Raw genomic sequence first — 25,855 nt, forward strand, 5'->3', positions numbered from 1 at the left:
AATCTTTCACATCGTCGAGTTAACATTACACTTCTGACGATCATCATCCCCACAAAGTATGCATTCAATTTGCATCACTCCCAATTTGTCACGTTAACACTACACCTCTGACAAAAATCCACTTATCGACTCTTTCCAATAGAGCGATAAGTCCTCAAAATTGCTCCTATAGCAATATTCTTCTTGTCACGTTAACACTACACCTCTGACAAAATCCGCTTATCGACTCTCTTCAATGGAGCGATAGGTCCACAAACCCGTCAAGTTAATATCACACCTCTGACGACATAATCAACTTATCGACTCTCTTCAATAGAGCGATAGGTCCATAAAATACTGTTAGGTTAACATCACACCTCTAACAGTCAAACCCCCCAATGAACTTGTTAATCCTTTTTCAACAAGATTAGCAAGTTGTCATTATAAAATCCCCAACGGATTAAATATTTTCTGGAATTATCCTAGTGATAATAAAGAAAATTTCTGAATTTCACTCTAAGTGAAAATTCATGCCAAGTTAATATTACACCTCTGGCGTTTCCAACTTTCTTTCAGTGTTTCAAGTAACACAGGAAGAAATAACGACAAAGTCCACGTATTCAACATCGTGGCAGGTTGTTATCAAAATCCATACCTCACACGCATGGGGGACTTTATCTCGATTCCTAATTAGAGATAAGCCTACGCCTAATACGCGTTGCCGGTTAGTCTTTTCCCGTGAAAATGACAAAGTCTATGTATTCAAAATCATAGCATCAAGTCTAAGAGGGTTCATTCTCTTAGCACAACGTTACATGTGGAACGGACTTAGACAATCCACATGCTAGCCCGACTCAAACGGTAGTCGGTAAAGGCTTATCAAATCCGTTGATGGCTGAGGGTTTGCCAAAAATCCTATGCACGTTTGCAGGTCCATCAGCTTAATGGATGTGAGCCGAGACTTAAAACAGATGAGCCAAAGACAAGTCTCAAAGACTTAGTCAAAAATGCACGGAAGCCACTTCCATGTCTTAAGTCAAAACGTTGAGGTCAGACCCGCGATGTAAAAACCGAACGCCGAGGTCACACCCGTGTTCCAAATTCAACATGCAAGGGTGAGACCCGCATCTCAAGTTCAAAATGCAGGGTCCACCCCCCACATTCCAGAAGCAGGATTATGGCGCATACCTTCACACAGGTCCTACGTGGCAAATCCCTTCAACCATGATGCCTTCGAAGCAAGTGCAGATAACAAATCCTTTACCACAAGGAATCAACAGCTCCAAGATCAGAGTTGAGATCCAAAGTATTCCGAAAATTCGTCCCAGTCAACCGCGAACTTTCGAAAACTTTGGAGGGGGTTCTGTAGGCTGTCTAAAAATCACAATAGATAGCTGATCCCCATCAAACACCGATGATGGAAGTTACAATCTGACGACTTCCAGAAGGCTACAATTTGAAGACTTTCACGTAGATCGCTGAAGGTTACAATCTGACGACCTTCATGACAACCAATGAGAGCTCTAGTTTAACAGACTTCACCATCAACATCGAGAGTTACAATCTGACGACTCTTGCATATCAAAGAGCTAAAGTAAAGATTACAAAATGACGATCTTTGCAACGCTTCGACAGAAAGAGACTACAAATCAATGGTCTCTTCAAATCAAGCTGCGGAAGGCCACGAACGCAGCTCAAATGCAACTCCAAAAGTTGCAAACGCAGCTTAAATTGTCACTGGACGCAGCTCTATTCGCTGCCCGACGCAGCTCAACATCGCTGCACAACGCAGCTCAACATCGCTGCACAACGCAGCTTAACATCGCTGCCCGACGCTGCTCAACGCAGCTCCAAGCGCTGCCTAACGCAGCTCTATACCGCTGCCAAATGCAGCTTTCATCCGCTGCAAATGCAGCTTCCAATCACTGCGTTCAAGCTTCCAGACACTGCGTTTGGACACAGAATTCATGCCAGAATGCAGGATCTGCGTTTGACTCGTTCAAACACGAGTTGAACGGTTTCAAAACTGTTTCCCACGATCTGAGGGGATCACAACTCCACTCAGGAGTGATTTAAGGAGCGGTTACATCCCATTAGCCCCACTTAGGAGCGAATTAAGGAGGTGGTTACACCCCTTAATCCCCTATAAATAACAACAAACTCAACAGAGTTAAGGATCGGATTTTTGATAATCAGATCAGGGCTGGATCTTTCGACGGCGGTCTGTTGGAACTTCTTGGCAGCGAAAAGAGGATCCTTCATCCTTCGGTTGGAGCTTTAGAGATCAGCAACAAGATCTTCTTCATCCTTGGCTTATAACCGACTTTCGGTTAAATCAACTCTTTCATAGAGTTTTAAACTCGTTCAGAGTTCTCCACAACGTGAAATTGTGAGGAGAAGATCATGTTCCAGTGAATTAAAACGTCGGATCGTCAACAGAGAGCAAACTCGACGCGAGCATTTGAGGGAGGCACTCCATCGCTACCGTGAAGAACTCATAATTAAACAAAGGGGAGAATCCAGATCATTCTCCTCTCTTTTGTAATCAGGAAATCCAATTGTAACTAAAGGGGAGAATCCAGATCATTCTCCTCTCTTTTGTAATCAGGAAATCCAATTGTAACTGAGATTAAAGTAATACAAATCAATTTTCCTTCGTTTGTCTCTTTTGTAATCAGGAAATCCAATTGTAACTGAGATTAAAGTAATACAAATCAATTTTCCTTCGTTTCTTTTACTGCAAATTTTCCACCAAACAAGAGTATCGATGAGTTGATGCCTACTACATTCAGAGAGGCCGAGCAAAATTTGGAGGCTGATTCGTGGCAGGTGGCTTTACAGGAGGAGATGAAGTCTCTTCACAAGAATGATACGTGGGAGCTTGTTGAGCTTCTAAAGGGGCGGAAGACGATTGGTTACAAGTGGGTATACACGAAGAAGGAGGGAATTGAGGGTACTCTAGTGAGGTTCAAGGCTAGGTTGGTTGCGAAGAGCTATGCACAGGAGAAAGATATTGATTATAATGAGGTTTTCTCTCTAGTGGTAAAGCACTCTTCGATTCGGATTTTACTAGCTTTGGTGGCACAGTATGGATTAGAGTTAGATCAGTTGGATGTGAAGACGATATTTCTTCATGGTGATCTTAATGAAAAAAATATATATGACTCAGCCATTGGGATCCCGAACTGTAGGGAAGGAAAACCTGGTTTGCAGGTTAAAGAAATCGCTATACGGTTTGAAGCAGTATCCTCGACAGTGGTATAGGCGATTTGATGGTTTTATGATTGGTCATTCGTACACTCGGAGCTAGTTTGATTCTTACGTGTATTTTTACAAGTTGAAAGGAGCTGCGTATATCTATTTGTTGCTTTATGTCGATGACATGTTGGTTGCCTCTATTTCCAGGTCTTCTATAGATGAGTTAAATGCACAACTTTCAAAGGAGTTTGAGATGAAGGATTTGGGTGAGGCTAAGTATATTTTAGGGATGGAGATCGACAGAGATAAAGACAAGGACAGAATTTGTTTGACACATGTAGCTTATTTGAAGAAGGTTCTACATCGATTTGATTAGCATGGATATGAAGCCGGTTAGTGTACCTTTGGGAACCTATTTGAAGCTTTTAGCTGATCTCTCACCGAAGATAGTTGAAGATCAAGAGTTGATGTCAAAAACTCTATATGCGTGCGCGGTTGGGAGCTTGATGTACGTGATGGTATGTACGAGGCCAGATTTATCACAGGTAGTGAGCATGGTTTCGAGATACATACACGATCCAGGAGTGGGTCATTGGGACCCCGTGAGATGGATTTTGAGGTACATTCGAGGTACGCTCAATGTTGTCTGGTTTTTGAGCGGGACACTAGAGGTGGGCAGTTGTGCATTGGCTATGTTGATTCGGATTATGTCGGGGATTTGGATAAGCACCGGTCTATTACGGGGTATGTGTTCACTTTGACCAGTGTGCCGATGTGTTGGAGATGCACCTTACAGTCTACGGTAGCTTTGTCGACGACGGAAGCAGAGCATATGGCAATTACGGAGGCTGTGAAGGAGGCTATTTAGCTTTAAGGACTTTTGGAGGAACTTGGTATATCGTAGCAGTCCGTTACTATTCACTACGATAGTATGAGTGCTATCTATTTGGCAAAGAATCAGGGTTTTTATGCGAGGATGAAGCACATTGATGTTCGGTATCACTTCGTTCGAGATGTTATTGAATATGGCGATGTGGAGATTGTGAAGGTCCACACAAAGGATAATCCGGCAGATATGCTCACTAAGGTGGTTCCGAGCAACAAGTTTGATCATTGTCGAAGCTTGTTGTACATTCGTGATTGTTGAGACCATTGACGGCCATTTGAATGAACTACGGGCGGCTTAATCCCTTGGGAGAGGGGGTACATAGACAACCATATTGGTGCAACCGATTTTGGAGAGGCGACACATTGGTGCTCTTTGTTTGGAGTCAGCTCAGTTTTGAGAAAACTTCGTCGATGTGGAGAATTGTGGAAAACTCAGAAAAACTAGTTTTTTCTGTCATAAGTCGACTCATGCATAGGCATAAGTCGACTCATGCATAGGCATAAGTCGACTTATGGTAAGTCGACTTATGTCTGTGCACGAGTTGACTTACGTTACGTTCTGGAGTTGTTGTTTTTGACCTCTGACAAGTCGACTTAACATGCCTGTTAAGTCGACTAATGATCTGTTCTCAAGTTGCTATTTTGGGCTCTGTCAAGTCGACTTATGGTAAGTCGACTTGTTCCCACTTTAAGTCGACTTACGACATGTTTCAGGCCTGTTTTGCTTTCCTGTTTGGTTTGGGTTTCTGTTTTGATATAAATAGGAACACGATTTTCTAGGGTTAAGAATAAGAGATTTTAGATTGTACTGAGCATATTGAGAGGGAAAACTTGTGAGCAAGTTGAGAGTTTTGGTTTAGGGTTTGTGTGAGTGGTTTTGTGAGATTGTAACCCTTTGTACCCTCCTAGATTTAGTGAAATCTCCCCATCCTCTTCCTGTGGACGTAGGCAAATTGCCGAACAACATATATCTCTGTGTTTGGTTTGATTTATCATATTTGGTTTGAATTGTGCTCGTGTGTGGTTGTTTCTCTTCTCCGTGATCATAGATTCATTCGGTGTGCGAGCACGCTTCCGCATAGGCGCACAACACTGCTTTTTCTTGCAATTTTATAATCATTAACAATACTTCATTAAATTAATATTAGTCTAGTATTGTGTAGATAAATAGTATAGATTACCGAAAGACAGGAGAATTTACAGAAAATGTTCATCCTAACATCAATTCAAATTTGAGAAAGCAAAGTAAGACTATAGTTAAAACAAGCAAATTTGACCCGCGCATCGCCACGGCATTTGTGTCAACAATAAAAAAATTGTATTTAACCTAAAAATAAATTGTACACATATTAATTTGAATAAAATAGCAAGTTAAAGAAAAATATATCATCATTTAAATTTCAATAACTACAATAAAAACATATTTAAATTAGTTATAAATCCAATTAGTAAGTTTATAAATTAATTTTAATTAAAATTATTGTCTTTAATTAAATAATTAAATAAATTTTTAAAAGAAGCTAAGGTATACGAAGTCTTGATTGTTTTGCATTGTTTACACACACACGCATAATACTAATCTAAATAACTCACCGTCGACATCATGTGATTCATTTATTTTTTAGAAAACACATACACGCATAATACTAATCTAAATAACTCACCGTCATCATGTGATTCATTTATTTTTTTAGAAATGAAAGACCCTTCCATCCGTTAATTTAAAAAAAGCTAGATAGTACGTAGTTCAAAAACAAAAACACATGAAGCTTAATAATAATAGAAACCTAATGCTACTAATTAAGGTAAATAGCATACATTAAAACGGCCCCGAGATATGGGACCCCCTACATCACGGCTTCCAACTCAAAGAAAACGTGTTGAAATAATAAGAAAAATTCCTCAAGGACCCAAAATATGGGACCAATAGAGGGGAGAAGTGAGGTGTCCCCCTTCTATTGGATAATGAGTTGACCATCATTAATGATAGCCAACTCATTATCCAATAGGAGGGGGACACCTCACTTATCCCTCCTATTGGTCCCATATTCTGGGTCCCCGTAGCAAAGCTCAAATAATAATTTGTCGTGTGATATTTGAGTCAGCGTTTTTTAGCCGGAAGCCCGGAACCACTTAATTAGTTTAAAAAACGACAGTTATCACAGTCAACGATTCTGTAGCTGGAACCACTTAGCATAAAAAGACAGCGACCATAACTCATCTTCTCGTCTAGCTTCTGCTTCTTCGAGTTCTTAACGAGCAATTAATGGCTCGTCCTCTTCTCTCTCTTCTTCCTTTGCTCCTCTTCTCATCTCCGCCTGCTCTCTGTCAAGTGACCATAACTCACCTCCCCGGCTTCAAAGGACCTCTCCCCTTCCACCTTGAGACTGGGTCAGTACTGGTTATAATTAATTAATTGCCACATAATTGCATCCATTTATCCCCTTTTTTTCTTCTCCCTTTTATTTAACTTCTTCTTGATTAATTAGTTTTTAGTACTTTAACCTAAAAAAAAATTACAGGTATGTAGGCGTTGATGAGGTGAGCGGCGTGGAGCTGTTCTATTACTTCATACAGTCGGAGAAGAACCCTAAAGAAGACCCACTCATACTTTGGCACAACGGAGGCCCCGGCTGCTCTGCATTCAGCGGTCTCGCCTTCGAAATTGGTACAGAAACTAAGATTTATATAGATCCCTACCATTTTGATGTTAATTAACGTACGTATAATCAAGTGGTACACACTAAAAATTATTTTATGCTTGGTAGTAAGGTATCTCATTATCACTCTCTCTACTGCATGTGAATGTGGTCTCTCATTTAAGTGAGTGGATGAGAATGAACCACCATATTACTAAACACAAAAATTTATATTTTGTATTAAGTTCCTCTATATTACTCATAATATAGAGAAAAATGTAGGAACTGTTGAAATAAATGATTCTTAGAGGGATTTTATGAAAATATATCATTTAATGATTGGATTCCATAGATGAAATTAAAATGTACTTAATTAGCAATATGCGAGTTTTTTAGTCTCACATTGGCTAATTAAATGCATTTTAGTTGGTTTAAATTAACACACATGTTATTTATGGCATAACAAAGGTGTTAGTATTACACACTTGTGTTGGTATATAAGCGAGCGTGCGAGCAAGAGAGCAGGACCGTGCACGCAGTTCGGCACATGCTCTTTTTGCACGTGCTGTGCTTTAAACGAGCTTAAACGTTTTGCATGCGCTCACTTAAAACCAGCTGAACGTTTCGTACGTACGTTACAAACGTTGCAATAACTGAAATTTAAATCTTTGTCTCTCATGAACCTAATTAATAAAAGGGCTTCTTCTGATCATTTGAAAGACACAGAAAAAACGAAATCTCATGTCTTCTTCTTCTTTCAATAATTCTATAAGCTGTTAAGTATTGGAGATTCAGACAAACCGAAGAAGTATTTGTGGTGTTCACAAAAAAAGAGTGCTTTTTTGGACTGTAGCCGTCTCATCCTCGGAAGTACTGTGAAAACAATATTGGTGCCATAAAGATTGCTAACAGTCTCATAATTCATTTGCGCACTAAGCATCGAGATTGACTATAATTTCACATCTCATCACTAATGACACTATTTTCTTACCTTATGTTAGCTCTAAGATGCAATTGACTGATTTCTTTACTTAATTTCAGACCCTCCAATGTCATCTCGTTAACATAACCAAACTCTTGTTGATTGATCAACCATGAGTTTTAGGGGAGTGTTGAAGTAGATATAAATACCTAGTTTAATCCTTAGATTGGTCCCACATCGGCTACATGTAGAGTAGTAGTCTTATGTACATTTAGACATTTGGCCTTGAGCCTAATGGAAATACATACTGAGATTTCCCTGATTTCAACAGAGAAAACCTTTCAAAGGTTAACCACAAGATATTCTCCCAAGGCCAGCAGGGAAAAAAAGTTAACCGGAATATACATAGAAAAGAAAGTCATATTCTAGTAAATACCTCCCTTTAATTTGCCCCAGAATTTTCCAACTGCGAGAATGCAAAATCACAAAAAAAGAATAGATGTTCAGCACACTTAGGATGGGAGTCACACATAGTACCAATATTATGGGAAAACCCATTTTCTGAAGTCTATCCAGAGTTACAAGCCTCATCCTCATGGCAAGCCGCTCATTAAAGCAATAATATTGTTTAGGCAAACTTAATTAGAGTTCACCAGATCAGGGGAACCCAAGTCAAATGACGTGAACAGGAGACGCCCATTACCTTGGGGCCTTCCACAAATATTAAAATGATGTTCGAAAATTTTTCACATGCCTTCCTAACATCATAACGAGGGTTTTCTGACAGTAGCGTTGAAAGTTGATAGTTTTTTAACATAACGTTGAAAGCTTGGGGGTCCTCTGAAAGTAATGTTGAAAGTTGGGGGGGTATGCTGAAAAAATAGTCAAACATAAGAATCTATTAATTGGAGTTTATTTTTGAGTGCAGAAGATGGGACCGTTCATGTATAAAAGATTATAGAAGATATGAAAGAAAGTATTATGACAGGTTACTCATTCAATAATGTTGCTCCTAATTTCACCCATTATCTATTTTATGTTAAGTTTAGATTAATTTAAAGTATAACCTAGGTAAGGTTATTTTACGATTATCGTGATTTGACAGGATTCATCCCATGAGCTCCGTAATAATTTGTTGACACTCTCCTTAATTATACAGGTCCTCTAAAATTTGTGACTTCAAAATATGATGGGAGGTTACCATCTTTGGTATATAATCCTTATGCATGGACGAAGGTCAACTCTCTAACATAGTTTAAGTGATGCAATCCTTTTTTTTTTGTGGTTCTATATGTTTTAATTTTACTGAAAATTTAGGTTGCTAATGTTATCTTGGTCGACTCTCCTGTTGGAACTGGATTCTCATTTTCGAGAAATCCTAAAGGCTACGTGGTTGATGACACGATTACATCAAAACAAACCTACGAGTTTCTGAGAAAGGTATATGATTACATCTTGTGATTAGTTTCTTTGATCAAAACATAGATTTATTATTTACCTCAGTATTATGCATATATTGCTGCAGTGGCTTGTCGAACATCCGCAGTTCATTTCCAATCATCTCTATATCGCTGGTGATTCATTTGGAGGAAAAATTGTTCCAGTCGTTGCTAACATGGTTGCGGAAGGTAAAGTCAACCACTAATTCCCATTCAATGCGTAAAATTGGTACAAATCCATCTTCTTCTTCTCCTTCCTTTTTTGCCCCCTTTTTTTATTTTTATTTTTGGTAATGGAAAAATATTTTCGGTCTTGTTAGTTTATTTTGTCAGCTTGATAGAGTAGAAGTTGGCATGGGGTTCTGACAACATTCTTTATGGACAACAGGTATTGAAGATGGCGATTATCCGCTCATGAACCTCAAGGTATATTCTTAGCATGCTGTAAAAAAATTTAATTATATAGTATTGGTTTTTATAGTTGAAGACGCTCGCTTATTAGATTTAAATTTCTTTTTATTCTTGCAAAGAATTTGCAGTTGCCATTTTCTTTTCTTTGGTTACAGAATGAGCACACTCATGTCTTTTCGGATTCTGCTTCACTCAATACATCATGATCTCTTTAGTTATTAGATGTAGCAGTTTGTTAGGTATGTTCATCCCTATTTGGATTTGCCCCCAGCGAAGGAAAATTAAGTGAACATTGGTCATTGGATAAGTTAAGGAAAGTTAAAGTAACAACAAAATTTATTTGGGAATTTAGTAAGGAGAATCAAGGGGAATTTATTTCACCCCATTTGAAAAGTTTAATAAGGTGAAGGTAAGGTAAGAGGAATATATGTAAATTTACATAAATAACCTTACATATTATTTCGCCAATTTGAATCTCATCTTGATACAAGGGTAACTTTTGATTTGTGTAATATTTTGTTTTTAAGAGTTCCTCTTCATTACGCCCCAATTTGAAGGGGAACAAAATCTCAAGTTGTTCCCATTAGTTCCCTCAACTCCCACAACTTCCCCAAATTATCTACTGCAGATGAATTTCTAAATATGAGTAATGTATCCCTTACCTTCCTTTACTGCACATTAACCCTATTCGAAGTAGGCCCTTAGTGGTATGGCATTCACTCCTAACCCTTTTGGAACTCTTAACAATTAGGAAATCCTCTTCAACATTCCTTTACTTAAAAAATTTGAATTCTTCTCACAATTCCATAACAAGTACACCCACATAGCCACTTGAAGCATGAATTATTTTACTCACCGCTTGAAGCATTGCTTAAGGTCTTGTTAGTAATTTCTACTCGAGATTGATAAGAAATCCAACCATTCTTTTAGAGGTTAACGCAGAAAAAAGTCACCGAAATAACAACGAAGCACAAATTAAAACCAGCATATGCAATCACAAAGCAAGAAGGCGAGATTTACACGATTCAACAATTTTCCTACATCCATGGTGGAAGGGGATTTACTTTAGCTAGAAGAAGAATTACTAGTTCTCTCAAACCCCAGTTTGCAATCCTCACAAGAAATAAATCTCTCTTCTTCTCTCTTTCTCTCTCTTTTGATGGTTGTAAACTTAATAGGATTAAAATTATAACCTGTTAGGAAAACCCTATTTATTTATAGAGTTATAACTAGATACAACAAGACCCACAAAAAAATTCTCGAAAAAACCCAAACTGCAACTGAATTGGTAGGGAATTTCCGTGCCTACCTCACACTGTATATGCTCTGCACTTGGAAGTGTGCAGTGACTGCACCGTATCAAACTTCTGGACAAAACAATGTGTGGTTATTGTTGTGCGCAACAGAAATTTCGGCAGCACCTCTGGTGCTCAATAAGAGAGTAGGTCTCAACTAAATCCTTGTTTCATTAAGGAAATAAGAACCGAAAGTAAAATATCTCAACAAAGTGAGATATCAGCTCTTACTCTCATCAGTTCTAGGACTGACCTATCGAGGGAACCTAAACTCTCTATTATAAATCATGACACAAACAATCAATTTTAACGTGGTTCGGCAAATTACCTACGTCCACGGGGCAAGAAGGGGGGGGGGGGGGGGGTAGAGGGGGGGGGGGGGGGAGATTTACTATTAGAGGGAGAGAGTACAAATAAGGTTTACAATCACACAACTTAAACCTTCAAATAAAACTCTCAAATCTCTCACAAAGGGGATGCCAAAACCCTCTCAAAACAGAACAAAAGACTGCACAGAAATCCACGGTCAAAGTTGGCGGCTAACTGCTTTCGCTGCTGCTTTTTCCTTTGCACTCCACCCAAAAAAAAACTCTGCAACCTCTTGCATGAACCCCCCCTTTTTTGCACTTGCACCGAAACCCTAGGAACCAAATAGAAGCTGAAATATATAGCTGCTGTACTCGAGTGGGCTTTGTCCAGAAAACAAAAGCTTTGTACCAGCTCGTGGCCCCCACTCATGGCTATCTCACGCAGAAAACGGAAAGGCAGTGACCCCTACGCAACAAGAAATCGCGTGAATAACTTGAGAACGTGGCCACGTTCTCAATTGCAGCATATATGGCCCCTATACACTTTATCTCCTCACAGTTATCACACAATGTCGGCCATAGATACTGCTACTTCCTTTGTTGATGTTGTTGCTTTTAATATCATCGCTTTTAATTTGAAGTCATTCACAATAATCTCCATCTTGGCTCAAACTGAATCTTTCTCCCCCTCCACCTTCACAATTCCTCCTAATGCCATGTACCCTCCTCAAAATCATGAGTATACCATACAAATGTTGTGATGTCCACAAAAAATTGGGTAATGTCATGGTCCCCATCCAAGACAGCTTGCCATCCTCACTGAGTACCTAGATGAAGTTCAATGATGCCTTCAACTTCTCTGTAGTGATCAGCTCAATCATGATATACATATAATTGTCCCTTGTGTCAATCTTTACTATCTTGATATCCTTTCTTACCTCTCACTCTCTGATTTTATGAAACCTTATCTCAAAGTCTTCGACTCCTGATGAAACATTTGATCCTTCACCAAATAAATGGCGCGCTGATTGTCATAAAATAATTCTGTGATAGCAGCCTTGAACCTGAATGACTGACCAATCCCTTCAAACATAGTGTCTCCTTACTTGCTTCAACTATTACCATGTATTCTGCTTCTGTCATCTGAAGTGCAATAGTATCTTACAGCTGCAACTTCTAACTCACCGACCCTTTTCTTACTTTGAATATAGAGCCTATTATCGATCTTCGATGATTGGGGTTCCCTGCATAATCTAAATCTACATAATCCTTCAACTCGCTTTGCTTCTCCTTCTTCTAAAATAATAGCCCAAGTCATGTTGCACCTTTAAGATACTGTAGTAACCACTTCACCACATCCCAATGGGGCTTCTCTAGATTTGACATGTACTTGCTCACCAAACTCACACTGTATGATAAGTTTGCCCTCGTGCAAACCATAACATACATAAGTGATCCCATTGCACTTACGTATGACACTCGAAATATCTCTTCCTTCTCATTGTCTATATTCAAACACATGTATGAGGATAACATGAAGTGACTGGCAATTGGGTGCTCCCTATTTCATTTTTCCCTATGTTGAACCCTTCAATCATGTTTTCAACATATTTATGTTGGGATAAGTAAAGCTTTGCTATTTTCCTATCTTGATAAATCTCCATCCTAAATATTTTCTTAGTTTCGCGCAAATCTTTCTTATCAAACTCCTTGCTCAACTAAGCCTTCAAACTTTGAATCTCCTACTTCTTCCTTCCCACAATCAACATGTCATCCACATACAACAACAAGTATATGAATGCTTCCTCACCATATTGCCTGATGTAAAGTCAATATCTTACTCATATCGAGTGTATCCCATTGCCAACATGAACGAGTCGAATCAGTTATACCACTATCTTGGAGATTGCTTCAATCTGTAGAATGGCTTCATGAGGACATACATGTAGTCCTCTTTTGCTTCCTTTATAAAATCTTCAGGCTACTTCATGTGATAACCTCTTCAAGCCCTCCATGTATGAACATTGTGTTCACATTAAGCTGTTCTAATTCTATGTCATACTCCACTATCATTGCATGCAACACCCAAATCATGTATGATTGAACACCAGAAAATATCTCATTATAGTCAACCCCCTTCATCTAAGCATATCCTTTCTCCATGAGGTATGCCTTGTACTTCTTATTGTCCTCCTTTTTGAACAATCACTTGCATCTTATAGCTCGCTTCTCCTTTGGAAGACTGGGTCCCATGTCTCATTCTTTAAAGTGACTCATCTCCTTTATGATGACAATCATCTTGTTCCCGTCCTCGCTATCATATGTTTTTTATAATTGCTTGGATTGCCACTCTTTATTATAATTAGAGCAAATGTTACCTGTTTACCTTTGAAACTACACATGACTAGTGCCTTGTGGGTCCTCCCCCGTCATCCTTGTGCTATAGAATACTCCTGCTAGGGTTAAATCTCCTCCTTTCTATTTGTAGCTATCTGCTTGTCCACATTTGCATCTCCCTTCTAAGTTATATCTCATGTTTCCATACCTTTAATCTGCTTTGAGCAAGTTATCTCCATCTATATTGAATGATCTTTCACTTCTTCATTGCTCTCCTTTTGTGGTTCTTGTCCAACACTATCTGACATAGACTCCTCAACGAAAGTGACATCTCCGCTGATAAAAGTGGTATTTCTTTCTAAATCCAATAACTTAAATTCTTTAACGTGCTTCAAAAAAACCTGATGAAATAGCACCTCCTTGACTCTGCATCCATTTTGCTCTTTTGTTTCTATATACTAGAGAGTAGGCAGGGTATCCAAATGCTCTCAATGAATCATAACTGCTTGGCTCTCCTATCCAAACGTCTTTTAGGATCCAAAGATTCAAGGGGGGTCGATCGTGAATAATTGACTAAATAACATGCATGATTTATCACTTCTTCCTAAAAGCCCTTTGACAATCTGGATTGTAGTCTAATTGACTAAATAACATGCATGATTTATCACTTCTTCCTAAAAGCCCTTTGACAATCTGGATTGTAGTCTCATGCTTTTGCTCTCTCTATTAGTGTTCCACTTCTTCCTAAAAGCCCTTTGACAATCTGGATTGTAGTCTCATGCTTTTGCTCTCTCTATTAGTGTTCGATTTTGCTTTGCTACTCCCATTCTATTATGGTTGCTCTGGTATTGTTAGTAGGTGTTGTATGCCTTGTTCAATACAAAATTGCTTGAACTCCATCGAGTTACCTCATTATTTGTCCTTATATACTTGATCTATCACCCATCTGCTTCTCCATGGCCATCTTCTACTCCTTGAACTTTTGGCACACTTGAGATTTAATAGTTAGAAAATAAATTGATATCTTCCATGAGAATTCATCGATGAACATGAAGAAATATTCCGCACTACCTTTGGAGCTTCTAAATGCGGGCCCTCATGGGTCTGTCAATAAGTCACTTATCTCGTGCACTTATGTAGTAAAGGAACCTTATGTTACTTTCCAATCATGTAGAACTTGCAAAATTGAAGCTTCACTCTGTAACTCATTTTAAAAAATTCTTTCCATGCATTATCTGAGGGCCCCTTTCATTCATATACCACATATGCATGTGCCAAGCTTTTGAGGTATTTCCCACCTATTTCTCTGTAGTCCCGATCAAAGCACCAGTGATCACTATGCTCCCTATCAACTTGTACAAGGTCACCCTTCTCTCACTTTAGAGATATATTAGTGCACCCTTCATCAACTTTAGTGCGGTGCCTTTCACCCTGAACTCGCATCTCGTACTCTCAAGTGCTCCTGGAGAAATCATGGTCTTCAACTCTGGAACATGTCGTATGTTTTGCGGAGTTTATACCATCTCATTGTACATTGTTACCTTAATATTGCCAACGCCAACCAATGTACATTTGAGTTTTCCCCTATATCAATTGTTGCACAATTGTAATCCTCATATATTTTAAACCGCTCATAGTGAGGACATATATGGTATGTGCACGCAGAATCAAGAATCCATATGTCAAAATACATTCCTACCGTAGATGCAGTCAACACATTGCAATCTTTCTCGATCTCCTCTGCTTCTAAAGATATACTGGCTTGATCCACTTGTTCCTCGCTATTATTGGATAATTTTAACTTTAACCAATACTTGTATTTAGCGTAGTCTTTTATGTGCCCTAGACTTTTGTAGAAGAAACAACCCATACCATCTTGAGAGAAAGCCCTTGATTTGGATCTGGATCTATTTCCTCCTTGAATACCGCCTCTCCCTCTTTCCTTGACAATCAATAGGGAAGAAGTACTTGATTCTATTCTAGACTTCTTTATAATCATACTGGTTAGAAGAATAGTCGTCACCCTATCCATATTGAGGGTGTCTCGTCCATAAATATGATTGTTGCCACCAAGTGCTCATATGAAACCAGGAGCGATGTGAGGACTTACTACTCCTCCAAATTTACTCTTAGGCATTAAAAAAATCCTTTATAAGTTTATTGAAAGTATGTAAGTGATTCATAAGTGGCGTACTTTCCTTCATCCAAAGCTTGTAGAGTTGTTTCTTGACATAAAGCTTGTAAGATAGACTCTTCATCATGTAGATACTTTTAAGCTTTTCTCGAACTCTTTTTCATCATTTCTAACATTATCTCATACATGATTTGTTAAGCACGCGTTAATGCTGCCCGAAGTCCTAAGATTGAGATCATCCTCCTAATCTTCATCATCTGTATATGTAACTTCCACCAACTTTCTCTTTGAGGCTTTCAAGGTGCTTTCTTTCACCAAAAATGCCTTGACCCTCCTTTGTCAAAGAGTGAAATCCCCTTGCCATTAAACCTTTCCACATTGTACTCATTTGAGATGTTGTTATAGTAGTCACCATGACATTCAATCCCTTTTCTGACTCTTTCTAAAATAACCTTGTTAGTGCTATTTGATCTAGGATGGGATAAATCGATAAATCTTCGGCTCTAGTAGCAATTATTGAAGATCGATCTGAAATATAACATTTCTTTTAGAGTTTTCTCTAGAAAATTGTTAGCGAAATAACAACTAAGCACAAATAAAAACCAGCATGCAATCACAAAGCAAGTGATTTACGTGGTTAGCAACTTGCCTACATCCACCACAAGAGTAGGGGAGGAGTTTCTTTACTTTATTGAGAAGAAGAATTACAAGAGCTCCCAAACCTTAGCTTACAAATTCCCACAAAAAATGAATACTTGATTGGTTTAAAACCCTAACCTACTAGAAGAACCTTACTTATAGAGTTCTAATCGGATACAATAAGACCCGTCAAAAAATACATGAAAAAACGCAAAGTACAGTTGAATTCATAGGGACAGCGTGTGCCTATTGCACAATACACATGCTCTGGACATGGGATAGTGTGTGATGACCTTACACTGTCAAACCTCTAGACCTGAATTTTATGCCTCTGCAAGTTTATGTTCAAGGATAGTACATCTATATTGCAACACAGATGCAGGTGCTAATAGGGACAAATCCATAATTGTTTAGGGAGGGAGGGAGGGGGGATTACGGCAGTGCCAATCAAGCTTTTTATCAAAATCAGAAGCTAATTAGCTAAGAAAAACTCGGTAGGTTATATTTACATAGAAATAATAAAAAATTAATTATCAATTCAGATGTTTAACGTTATATCATTAAAGAAATAAATAAAAACCCAACAATCTTTTTAAGAAAAAAAAATAAAAAGCAAACATACAAATAAATTTAAAAAGTTTAATTCTAATAAAAAATGTACACTGCTACAAAGGAATATCAAGGACTGAATGAGTGACACCTTGAGATCACTTCGAGGCTCCTTAAACTTCACAATTTTCTTTGTCGATAAAGAGACGTCCAATTCATTCCCTAATCTAGAAGTAAACCCAAAAAAAAGGATTTTCAGGTCCAAATCATTAAGATTAAGAAGAGGAGAAATAGATAAAATTTTAATGCTAATGTAATTGAAAAAAGAGTCACTACAAGATACAAGACATCCACGAATTAATGTGTTACTGCCACTCGCCTTTCTTGGATCTCAAAAAAAAAAAAAAAAAAAAAAAAATAAAAATTAACTTCCAGCCAATCATGCTTCTGTTGTAAACATAATCGTCTAGATAATATAATAATACCTAAATTGTGGATCCCATCGGCCACTTGATTACTTCTCCTCTGTGGGTTGAGATCTAATAATTTATTTTGGATCCAACAACATTCTAGCGTTGTAAATGAAAATAACATAGACACGAGTATTAATTTGTGGACCCCACTACACATATGTCCATAACTAAGAAAAGATTAAAAATTCATGGGGGAGCCATGGCCCTCGCTGGCCCCTCTAGATTTGTTCCCAGGTGTTAACAAGTTTAGAATAATTTTTTTTTTATTTTGTAGCCTTGAAACTATTACTCGTTTTGTTGCTAATGTGAACCTGAAATGCACAAAAACATAAATTTTAATGCTACGGTTGTATACCTTGTATGAAAAAGTGCCAATAACAAACAAGGGCTCATTCCAAATACTTGCATTGAACGAGCTAGGGTGGTGTAAGAGTATAAAATTTAAAGCCCTCTACCCTAACCTTAACTTCAAAGTTTTGATGTAGTGAAAGAGATTTTAAATGCTATTGGACAACCTATAGTTTAAATATTTTTGGTCATCAATTTATAAAGTGAATTTAAAAAAACGATACCACTATGTGAGTTTAGGTTTCGTCATATGAAAGGGCATCCAACCTACTTGAGCATCTTAGAGTATAAAATTATAATCAATTCTCACCATAGCTTAAAGTTTTGGTGTAGTGGAAGGGTCATTTGATAGAGTGTTGATAGTGCATTATTATTAGTGTGTACTTTTTGATATGGTAAATCACATTCCGAAAATACCAATATATAAAGGAGTTTCACTTTTAATACAAAGCATTAGAGAAGAATTTTTTCATTGTATTCCTGCAAAAAGAAGAAGTAAAGCATTGAGAAGGATAACATATTGTCGCTAAACTTTCAATACTGATAGCAGAATTGTGATTATCTTTACTTAAACACATGTTGACATGAAATTAGAACATTGCAAACAAACATGTGTTGGGATTGTTGTAGAAAATGGCGAAGGATTTAAAAAATCGTGCGAAAACACGAGTATAGAAAATCCCTCGGGTTGGCCGACCGACGGCATAGGCCCGATCGACCGACAGCCTGTTGGATTACAGGTCCGAACGTTGGACCAGTCGACCAAAAACGTGCACATTATAGGAACTTGGAAATCTCTCTCTGGCCGGTCGACCGATCACATGCATTCGGTTGACCGAAAAGCGGATATGGGCCAAATTTGTTTTCCTGGTTGGTTTTGGATTGGGTGTTTGATATAAATACAAACACGTTTTTAAGGTTTCACAAAAGGAGAGATTTTGGATTGTTTTGAGCACTTTGAGAGAGAGATATTGTGAGAGAGTTGAGATCTTTGGTTAGGGTTATATTTAAGTGATTTTGTGAGTTGTAATCCGTTGTATTTCTCCTCCATATAGTGAAATCTTCTCATCCTCTCCCCGTGGACGTAGGCAATTGCCAAACCATGTAAATCTCTGTATTTGGTTTGATTTGTGTCATATTTTGGTGAATTGCACTCGTATTTAGTTTTGGTTGTCTTCTCTCATTGCTTGCGGACTCGTTGTCGAGCACGCTTCCACACGGCGCGTAACAATTGGTATCAGAGCTCTTGGGTTTCAGATCTAGGGTTTTGCATTGGGTGGAGGAAGATTCGTTGTTTGAAGCTTGGTTTATAGAGTTCTAGGCTTCGGTGGAGATAACATTGCGGAGTTGCCGTTGGGATCTCGTTTTCCTTGTGTGGTTAGGAGATCGTGTTGGAATTCTATCTAGGGTTCAGTTGGGTAATTTCTCAATTCTATCAAAGTTTGAATCTTTCTTTATAATTTAGAGTTTGTAAGCATTAGGAGAAGAAGTTGGTGAAAGCAGCAAGACAATAATGAGTACAGTTCAGGTTGGATTTCAAAATACTAAGATTAGTGTAGTGAAGTATGACAGCTAGATCAATTTTGGTTTGTGGATGAGTGACGTACATGACGCTCTCAATGCTCAAAATTTGGAAGAGACCATCATGGTCCATGAGAGGCCACCGAAATATGATGAGACGATATGAGACAAGATGAATATGAACACTTGTGAGGTGATCATGTCTTGTTTGGAACAAGAGCTGAAATACGACGTGATTGAGGTGACGTCTACGATGAAGATGTGAGAAATTCTTAACTACAGGTACCTTACAAAGAGTGTTGAGAATCGGTTGCACTTGTTGTGGAGATTATTCAGATTCCAGATGTCCAAGGGCACCTCACTTGTGGCTCATGTGAACAACTATACAAAGTTGTTATCGAACTTGGCAAACATGGATGAGAAGATAACGGACGAGTACAAGATAATTATTTTGTTGGGCTCCTTACCCGATGAGGAGTATGATACCTTCGTGCTCACTTTGTTGAATGGTAGATCTTCCATCACCTACAGTGAAGTGACTAATGCATTGACGAACTACGATTTGAGGAGGAAGGACAAAGAGACTTCCAGAGCTAGCACTTCAGGAGAGGCCTTGTCGATGAGAGGAAGAAGTTCATATCTAACAGGTGGCAATAGAGGCATGTCAAAGTCAAGAGGCCACCACCAATTAGTGAAGAACTAGTGTGCATTTTGCAAAGAATAAGGACATTGGAAGAGAGATTGCCCGAAGCTCAAAGAGAATGAGAATAGCAAGAAGAAGGGTCCGAAGGCCAATAAGGTGAACGTCACTAGAGGTGATGATTCTGATAATTCGTGCTTTTCTCTATTGATTACTCCAGAGGCGAATCATATGTATGCATCTGATTGGATGCTAGATTTTGGTGCTACTTATCATGTAACTCCCCGGCAAGATTGGTTTGCATCGTTCGAGAGTCTCGATAGGGGCATGGTAGTCATGGGAAACGATCAATCCTGTGGTATTTGTAGGATAGGTACCGTTAGGATATGGATGCACGATGGAGTAGTTTGTGAATTTAATAAAGTGAGATTTATTCCTCAGTTGAAGAAGAATCTTATTTCAGTTGGAGCTTCAGAGGCGAAGAGATTCAAGGTGGCCTTTGAGAACGTTGTAGCAAAGATTACTAAGAGATCTTTGGTGGTAATGAAGGGAGTCCGCAGTAGGAATTAGTATTTTCTAAAGGGAAGCACCGAGATTGGTCAGGTAGCTTCAGCTATTTCAGAGGCGGACGTGAGGAGATTTTAGCACTATAAGTTGGGGCACACAGGTAAAAAGTCACTGTAGGCTTTGTACAAACAGTGACTATTAAAGGGAGCCAAGAGTGAAAAGATAGAATTCTGTAAGCATTGCATTCTTGGTAAGAAGATAAAAATGAAGTTTGGGACATCCGTACACAGGACGACGAGCATCTTGGACTACGTGCACACGGATGTTTGGGGTCCCACCAAGACTGCATCACTTGGTGGTCGACATTGGTTCCTCATATTTGTAGATGGCTATTCTAGGCATTGTTGGGTGTACACTATGAAGCATAAAAATAAAGTCCTAGAGTTATTTGTGGAGTGGAAGAGAATGTTGGAACTATAAACAGGGAGGAAGATCAAGACGTTGTGATCCGACAACGACGGTGAGTATACTTCAGACCCCTTTCAGCAGCTACGTCGAGATAAGGACATAGAAAGAAACTTTACAGTTATTCATACGCCGCAGTAGAATGGGGTGACAGAGAGATTGAATAGGTCTTTACTGGAGAAGGTCCGATGTTTGTTATTGCAGAATGGTTTGGAGAATATCTTTTGGGCTGAGACACTTTCATATATGAGACACCTCATTAGTAGGTTACCTTCATCTGTGATTGAGGGGAAAACCCCTATGGAGATGTGGTCGGGAGAACCAGCATGCGATTATGATCAGCCTAAGGTATTTGGGTGCCCTGTATTTTATCATGTTAGAACTGATAAATTAGAACCTCGAGCTAGGAAGGCCATATTTGTGGGATTCAAGCGAGGTGTTAAAGGATACAAGTTTTGGGATCCAGTTGATAAAAAGATTGTGATGAGTAGAGACGTTACTTTTTATGAGGCTTCTATCTTGAAGCTTCCCAACTCTCATCAGGTGAAGAGCACCCTGACAGAGGAGATAACACAGGTGATGAAGATAAATGCAACTCCACATTGTTCAGATGAGACCGTATCCATTAGAGTGTCGACTGAGGTGACGTCAGGTGAGCACGACGATGATTTGGAGGATACAAGTACAATTGAGCAGGATCAAGGACCGATAGCTCAGGTTCATGATTCTATTGCGGTTCGGAGGTTGAGAAGAGACATGTGAATGCTAGCGAAATATACAGACACAGACGTTGCGTATGCACTTCTGATGGAGAGTGTCGATGAGATAGTTCCTACTATATTTAGAGAGGCCAAGCAGGGTTTGGAGGCTGGTTTGTGGCAAGTAGCTATGCAGGAGGAGATGGAGTCTCTTCATAGGAACGACATATGAGAGCTTGTCGAGCTTCCAAAGGGATGGAAGGCTATTGGTTACAAGTGGGTGTATACGAAAAAGGAGGGCATTGAAGGCACTCCCGTGAGGTTCAAAGCTAGGTTGGTTGCGAAGGGATATACATAGGAAGAAGGTATTGACTACAATGAGGTCTTCTCTCCGGTGGTGAAGCATTCTTCGATTCAGATTTTGCTAGCTTTGGTGGCACATTATGGTTTGGAATTATATCAATTGGATGTGAAAACAACATTTCCTTTTGGTGATCTTGATAAGAAAATATATATGACTCAGCCATTGGGATTCTGAGCTGCGTGGAGGAAAAAATTGGTTTGTAGATTGAAGAAATCGCTATACAGACTGAAGCAATCTCCGCGATAGTGGTATAAGCAATTCGATGGGTTCATAATCAACCATTCATACATTAGGAGCCAGTTTGATCCTTACGTGTACTATCGCAAGTTGAATGGATGAGCGTATATTTACTTATTGCTTTATGTACATGACATGTTGGTTGTTTCTACTTCTAGATCCGTGATAGATAGATTGAAGATTTAGCTTTTGAGCGAGTTCGAGATGAAGGATTTGGGTGAAGTGAAGCATATTTTGGGAATGGAGATTAGCAGAGATAGAGACAATGATAGAAATTGTTTGACGCAGGTGGCTTATTTGAAGAAGGTTCTACAGCGGTTCAATGTGAGCATGAAGACGAAGCAAGTTAGTGTACCATTGTGAGCCTATTTGAAGCTTTCAGCGGACCTTTCACCAAAGACAGTTGAAGATAGAGAGTTGATGTCAAAGACTCCATATGCGAGCGCAATTAGAAGTTTAATGTACGTCATGGTTTGTACGAGGCCGGATTTGTCACAAGCAGTGAGCATTGTTTCGAGATATATACACGACCCGGGTCCGGGTTATTGGGATGCTGTGAGATGGATTGTGAGGTACATTTAAGGTACTCTCAATGTTAGTTTTGTTTTTGAGCGGGACACTAGCAGTGGGCAGCTATGTATTGGATACGTAGATTCGGACTACGGTGGAGATTTAGATAAACGCCGGTCGACGACGGAGTATGTGTTCATTTTGACCCATGCATCGGTGTGTTGGAGATGTACCTTGTAGTCTACAATGACGATTACAAAGGCTGCTAAGGAGACAATTTGGCTTCGAAGATTTTTGGAGGATCTTGGTGTTTTGCAGCGATCTGTCACTATTTATTATGATAGCATGAGTGTTATTTATTTAGCGAAGAATCAGGTCTTTTATGTGAGGACAAAACATATCGACGTTCGTTATCACTTCGTTCGAGATGTTCTTGAAGATGGGAATGTGGAGCTCGTGAAGGTCCACACAAAAGATAATCAAGCGGATATGCTCACAAAGGTGGTCCCAAGCAATAAGTTTAATCATTATAGAAACTTGTAACAAATTCATGATTGTGTTGAACTCGTTTGCGGCCATTTGGATAAACTACGGGCGACTTAATCCCTTGGGAGAGGGGGTACGTAAGCAACGACATTGGTGCAGCCGTATTTGGCGAGGCGGCGCATTGGTGCTCATGTTGGTGTCGGCTCAGTTTTAGGACAATTTCGTTGAGGTAGAGAATTGTAGAAAATGACGAAGGATTTGAGAAAATGGTGCAAAAACATGAGTACAGGAAATCCCTCGGGTTGGTCGAGTGACGACATAGGCCCGGTTGACCAACAATCTGTTGGATTACAAGGTCTGAAACTCTGTTCTGATCGGTCGACCGAACGAGTTCTATCGGTCAACCAAAAACGTGGTCGGTCGACCGAAAACGTACACATTACAGGAACTTGGAAATCTCTCTCTGGCCGGTCGACTGGTCATATGCGTTCAGTCGACCGAAAAGCGGATGTGGGCTGAATTTGTTTTCCTGGTTGGTTTTGGATTGAGTGTTTGATATAAATACAAACACGTTTTTAGAGTTTCAAAATGAGAGATTTTGGATTGTTTTGAGCACTTTGAGAGGGAGATATTGTGAGGGAGTTGAGAACTTTGGTTAGGATTATATTTGAGTGATTTTGTTAGTTGTAACAACGTTGTATTTCTCCTCCATATAGTGAAATCTCCCCATCCTCTTCCCGTGGACGTAGGCAATTGCCGAACCACGTAAATCTCTATGTTTGATTTGATTTGTGTTATATTTTGGTGAATTACACTCGTATTTGGTTTTGGTTCTCTTCTCTCATCGCTTGCAGACTCGTTTGATCGTCGAGCACGCTCCCGCACGGCGAGTAACAATTGTGTCTTTGATTATTTATATAACTTCATGAGAATTTGATAGAATTAGAGATCTATCATGATTAGGAGATTAGATCTCATCATGATTAGAAGTTTGAATCCTATTCTAATTAGAAAGTTAGGCTAGAGATAGGATTTTGGTTTTCTTATATATATTCTTCCATTGTTGGAGGAAAAATCAAGGAGAAAGGAGAGAGCCAATATTCTTGTAATCTAGGATTAATAGAGAGCGTAGCCTAATTCAAGAGTATTATGAAAGAGGCGAGGATTTCTTGGTCTTTATTCGTGCAAAAAATTATAACATTGGGAGAGAGTTTCACAGTCTTTGTCCGTTCAAAAGATTGTAATTAATGAGTGTGTTTTAGAGAGAATATGAGAGTTGATTATGTATGTGAGGTTAAGAGATTGAGAGACAAGAGTTGAGTGGTTCCTCTTGTAGTTCTCCCTGATACACAGTAAATTTCTGGTATTGTTATCCCGTGGATGTAGGTCGAAGGTGGTCGACCGAACCACGTAAATCCCAGTAGCTTTCTTCTTGATCGTAGTTGTTTTCTATCTTATTGATTATGGGTTGGCTTTCGAGTTGCGAATATTGTAGTACACGAGAAGACTAAAATTCCCCAGCAACATGCACAAGATCCCAACTACATGCACAAGATTTTATGTGTTCTTACATGAAATCTTAAGACAAAGATTTAACAATGAAAGCTCATAAGGCTAATCAGCTGAGTGAAATCAACCAACCTAGTAGCAACTGCCAAAGAGGATCGCCGGATCCGCTACTCTCCTGCCGGTACCCGAGCTGTAGCACAAGGGTTAATAGGTGTTCCATAATGATTGTTCTCTCCGTCATTACTGCAAAAATTAAATGCGTATTAGTAATTAGTGATTACCAATTAAATATAGATCGGTAGATAAATTTGTAACATTAATTAGTTCTCATGCCAGGCCAACTCCGAAGGAAGAAGGGGGAATGGAGTAAAGCAGAAAGTTCTCTTTTATCGTCCTAAGAAGTCTGGGAAAGTTCAATGAATTAGCATTAAATAGAATATAAAAGCATGAATGTCTGCTTTCAGGTTGTTGCTCTTCAGCTTCAAAACTTCTTCTCTCCGCTACTGTTGATCTTTGAATAGTGTTGCTGAGATATTTGGTGCTCAGTTCTTTCTCTTTCTATCTCCTTTTTTTTTCTTCTTTCTCTCCCAAAGAAATACCAATCACTTTTGCACTCTGCTCCCTCGCCTCTTCTTCGCTTATCACACCCTCCATCACTTCAATTCCCATCACATTTTCCATATTTCTTTTTCTTTTTTTACTGTCCTAAATTGACTGAAATGGTGAGAACGAGTAGTTCTTTCTGAAATTCAATGTACAGTTGAAGCTGAAATTTGGACCGATACTCTCCCCAAATACCGTCAATCCAAAACCGTGTCGTTACGTTACAAATTGTAATAAAAAAAAGCAAGGTAATAGGTTAGGGTAGAAACGGAAAACCAAAAAAAATCCCCTCCAAACCTTTAGACAATATGTTATTATGGAGGTCCTAGCTTTTATATTATACTGGCGTACACCTCGCGCAAAACACGGTTCTCTATTTTTTTAAGCATGACATTTTGAACTTGTTACACTTTTAAGTTTTAATACATTGGGAAAAATGTGTCCAGGCCCCAAAAACGGAAACTTCATGTGCTGCAGCCCCTCTTAGTTTTCCCTATGTGGTTCAGCCCCTTGAAGTGTGACATTTTGTACTGCAGCCCCTTTTTAACAATTATTACATGCCAGCTAAGCTAAAATCCCCAAAATAACATTATCCCCTCTTCTCAATCCTTCAAACCCAGTTCTCTCTCTCTCTCTCTCTCTCTCTCTCTCTCTCTCTCTCCTCTCTCTTTAAAAACAAGGGCTTTCTCAAGCTCGTCGCCCTGGCCCTCGCCCTCCTCGCCGTCGCCACCTCCGCCCAGGCTCCCAAGCCTCCCC

The 25,855-nt window shown here is 39.1% G+C and overlaps 1 protein-coding gene across 3 annotated transcripts in view; it reads left to right on the forward strand.

Annotated features, from left to right (window-relative positions):
- The window catches only part of LOC109844440 (serine carboxypeptidase-like 18), a 39,037-nt gene continuing 19,494 nt past the window's right edge, over positions 6,313-25,855 (forward strand). For all 3 annotated transcript variants that reach the window (XM_020413473.1, XM_020413491.1, XM_020413483.1), the window contains exons 1-6: positions 6,313-6,456; positions 6,588-6,733; positions 8,786-8,862; positions 8,944-9,066; positions 9,152-9,254; positions 9,454-9,491. In XM_020413473.1, the coding sequence (XP_020269062.1) occupies positions 6,332-6,456; positions 6,588-6,733; positions 8,786-8,862; positions 8,944-9,066; positions 9,152-9,254; positions 9,454-9,491 (612 nt within the window). In that variant the 5' untranslated portion in view covers positions 6,313-6,331. The remainder of the gene's footprint in view (positions 6,457-6,587; positions 6,734-8,785; positions 8,863-8,943; positions 9,067-9,151; positions 9,255-9,453; positions 9,492-25,855) is intronic.

This window comes from Asparagus officinalis, chromosome 1 (assembly GCF_001876935.1).
Source record: "Asparagus officinalis chromosome 1, Aspof.V1, whole genome shotgun sequence".
NCBI lineage: Eukaryota > Viridiplantae > Streptophyta > Magnoliopsida > Asparagales > Asparagaceae > Asparagus > Asparagus officinalis.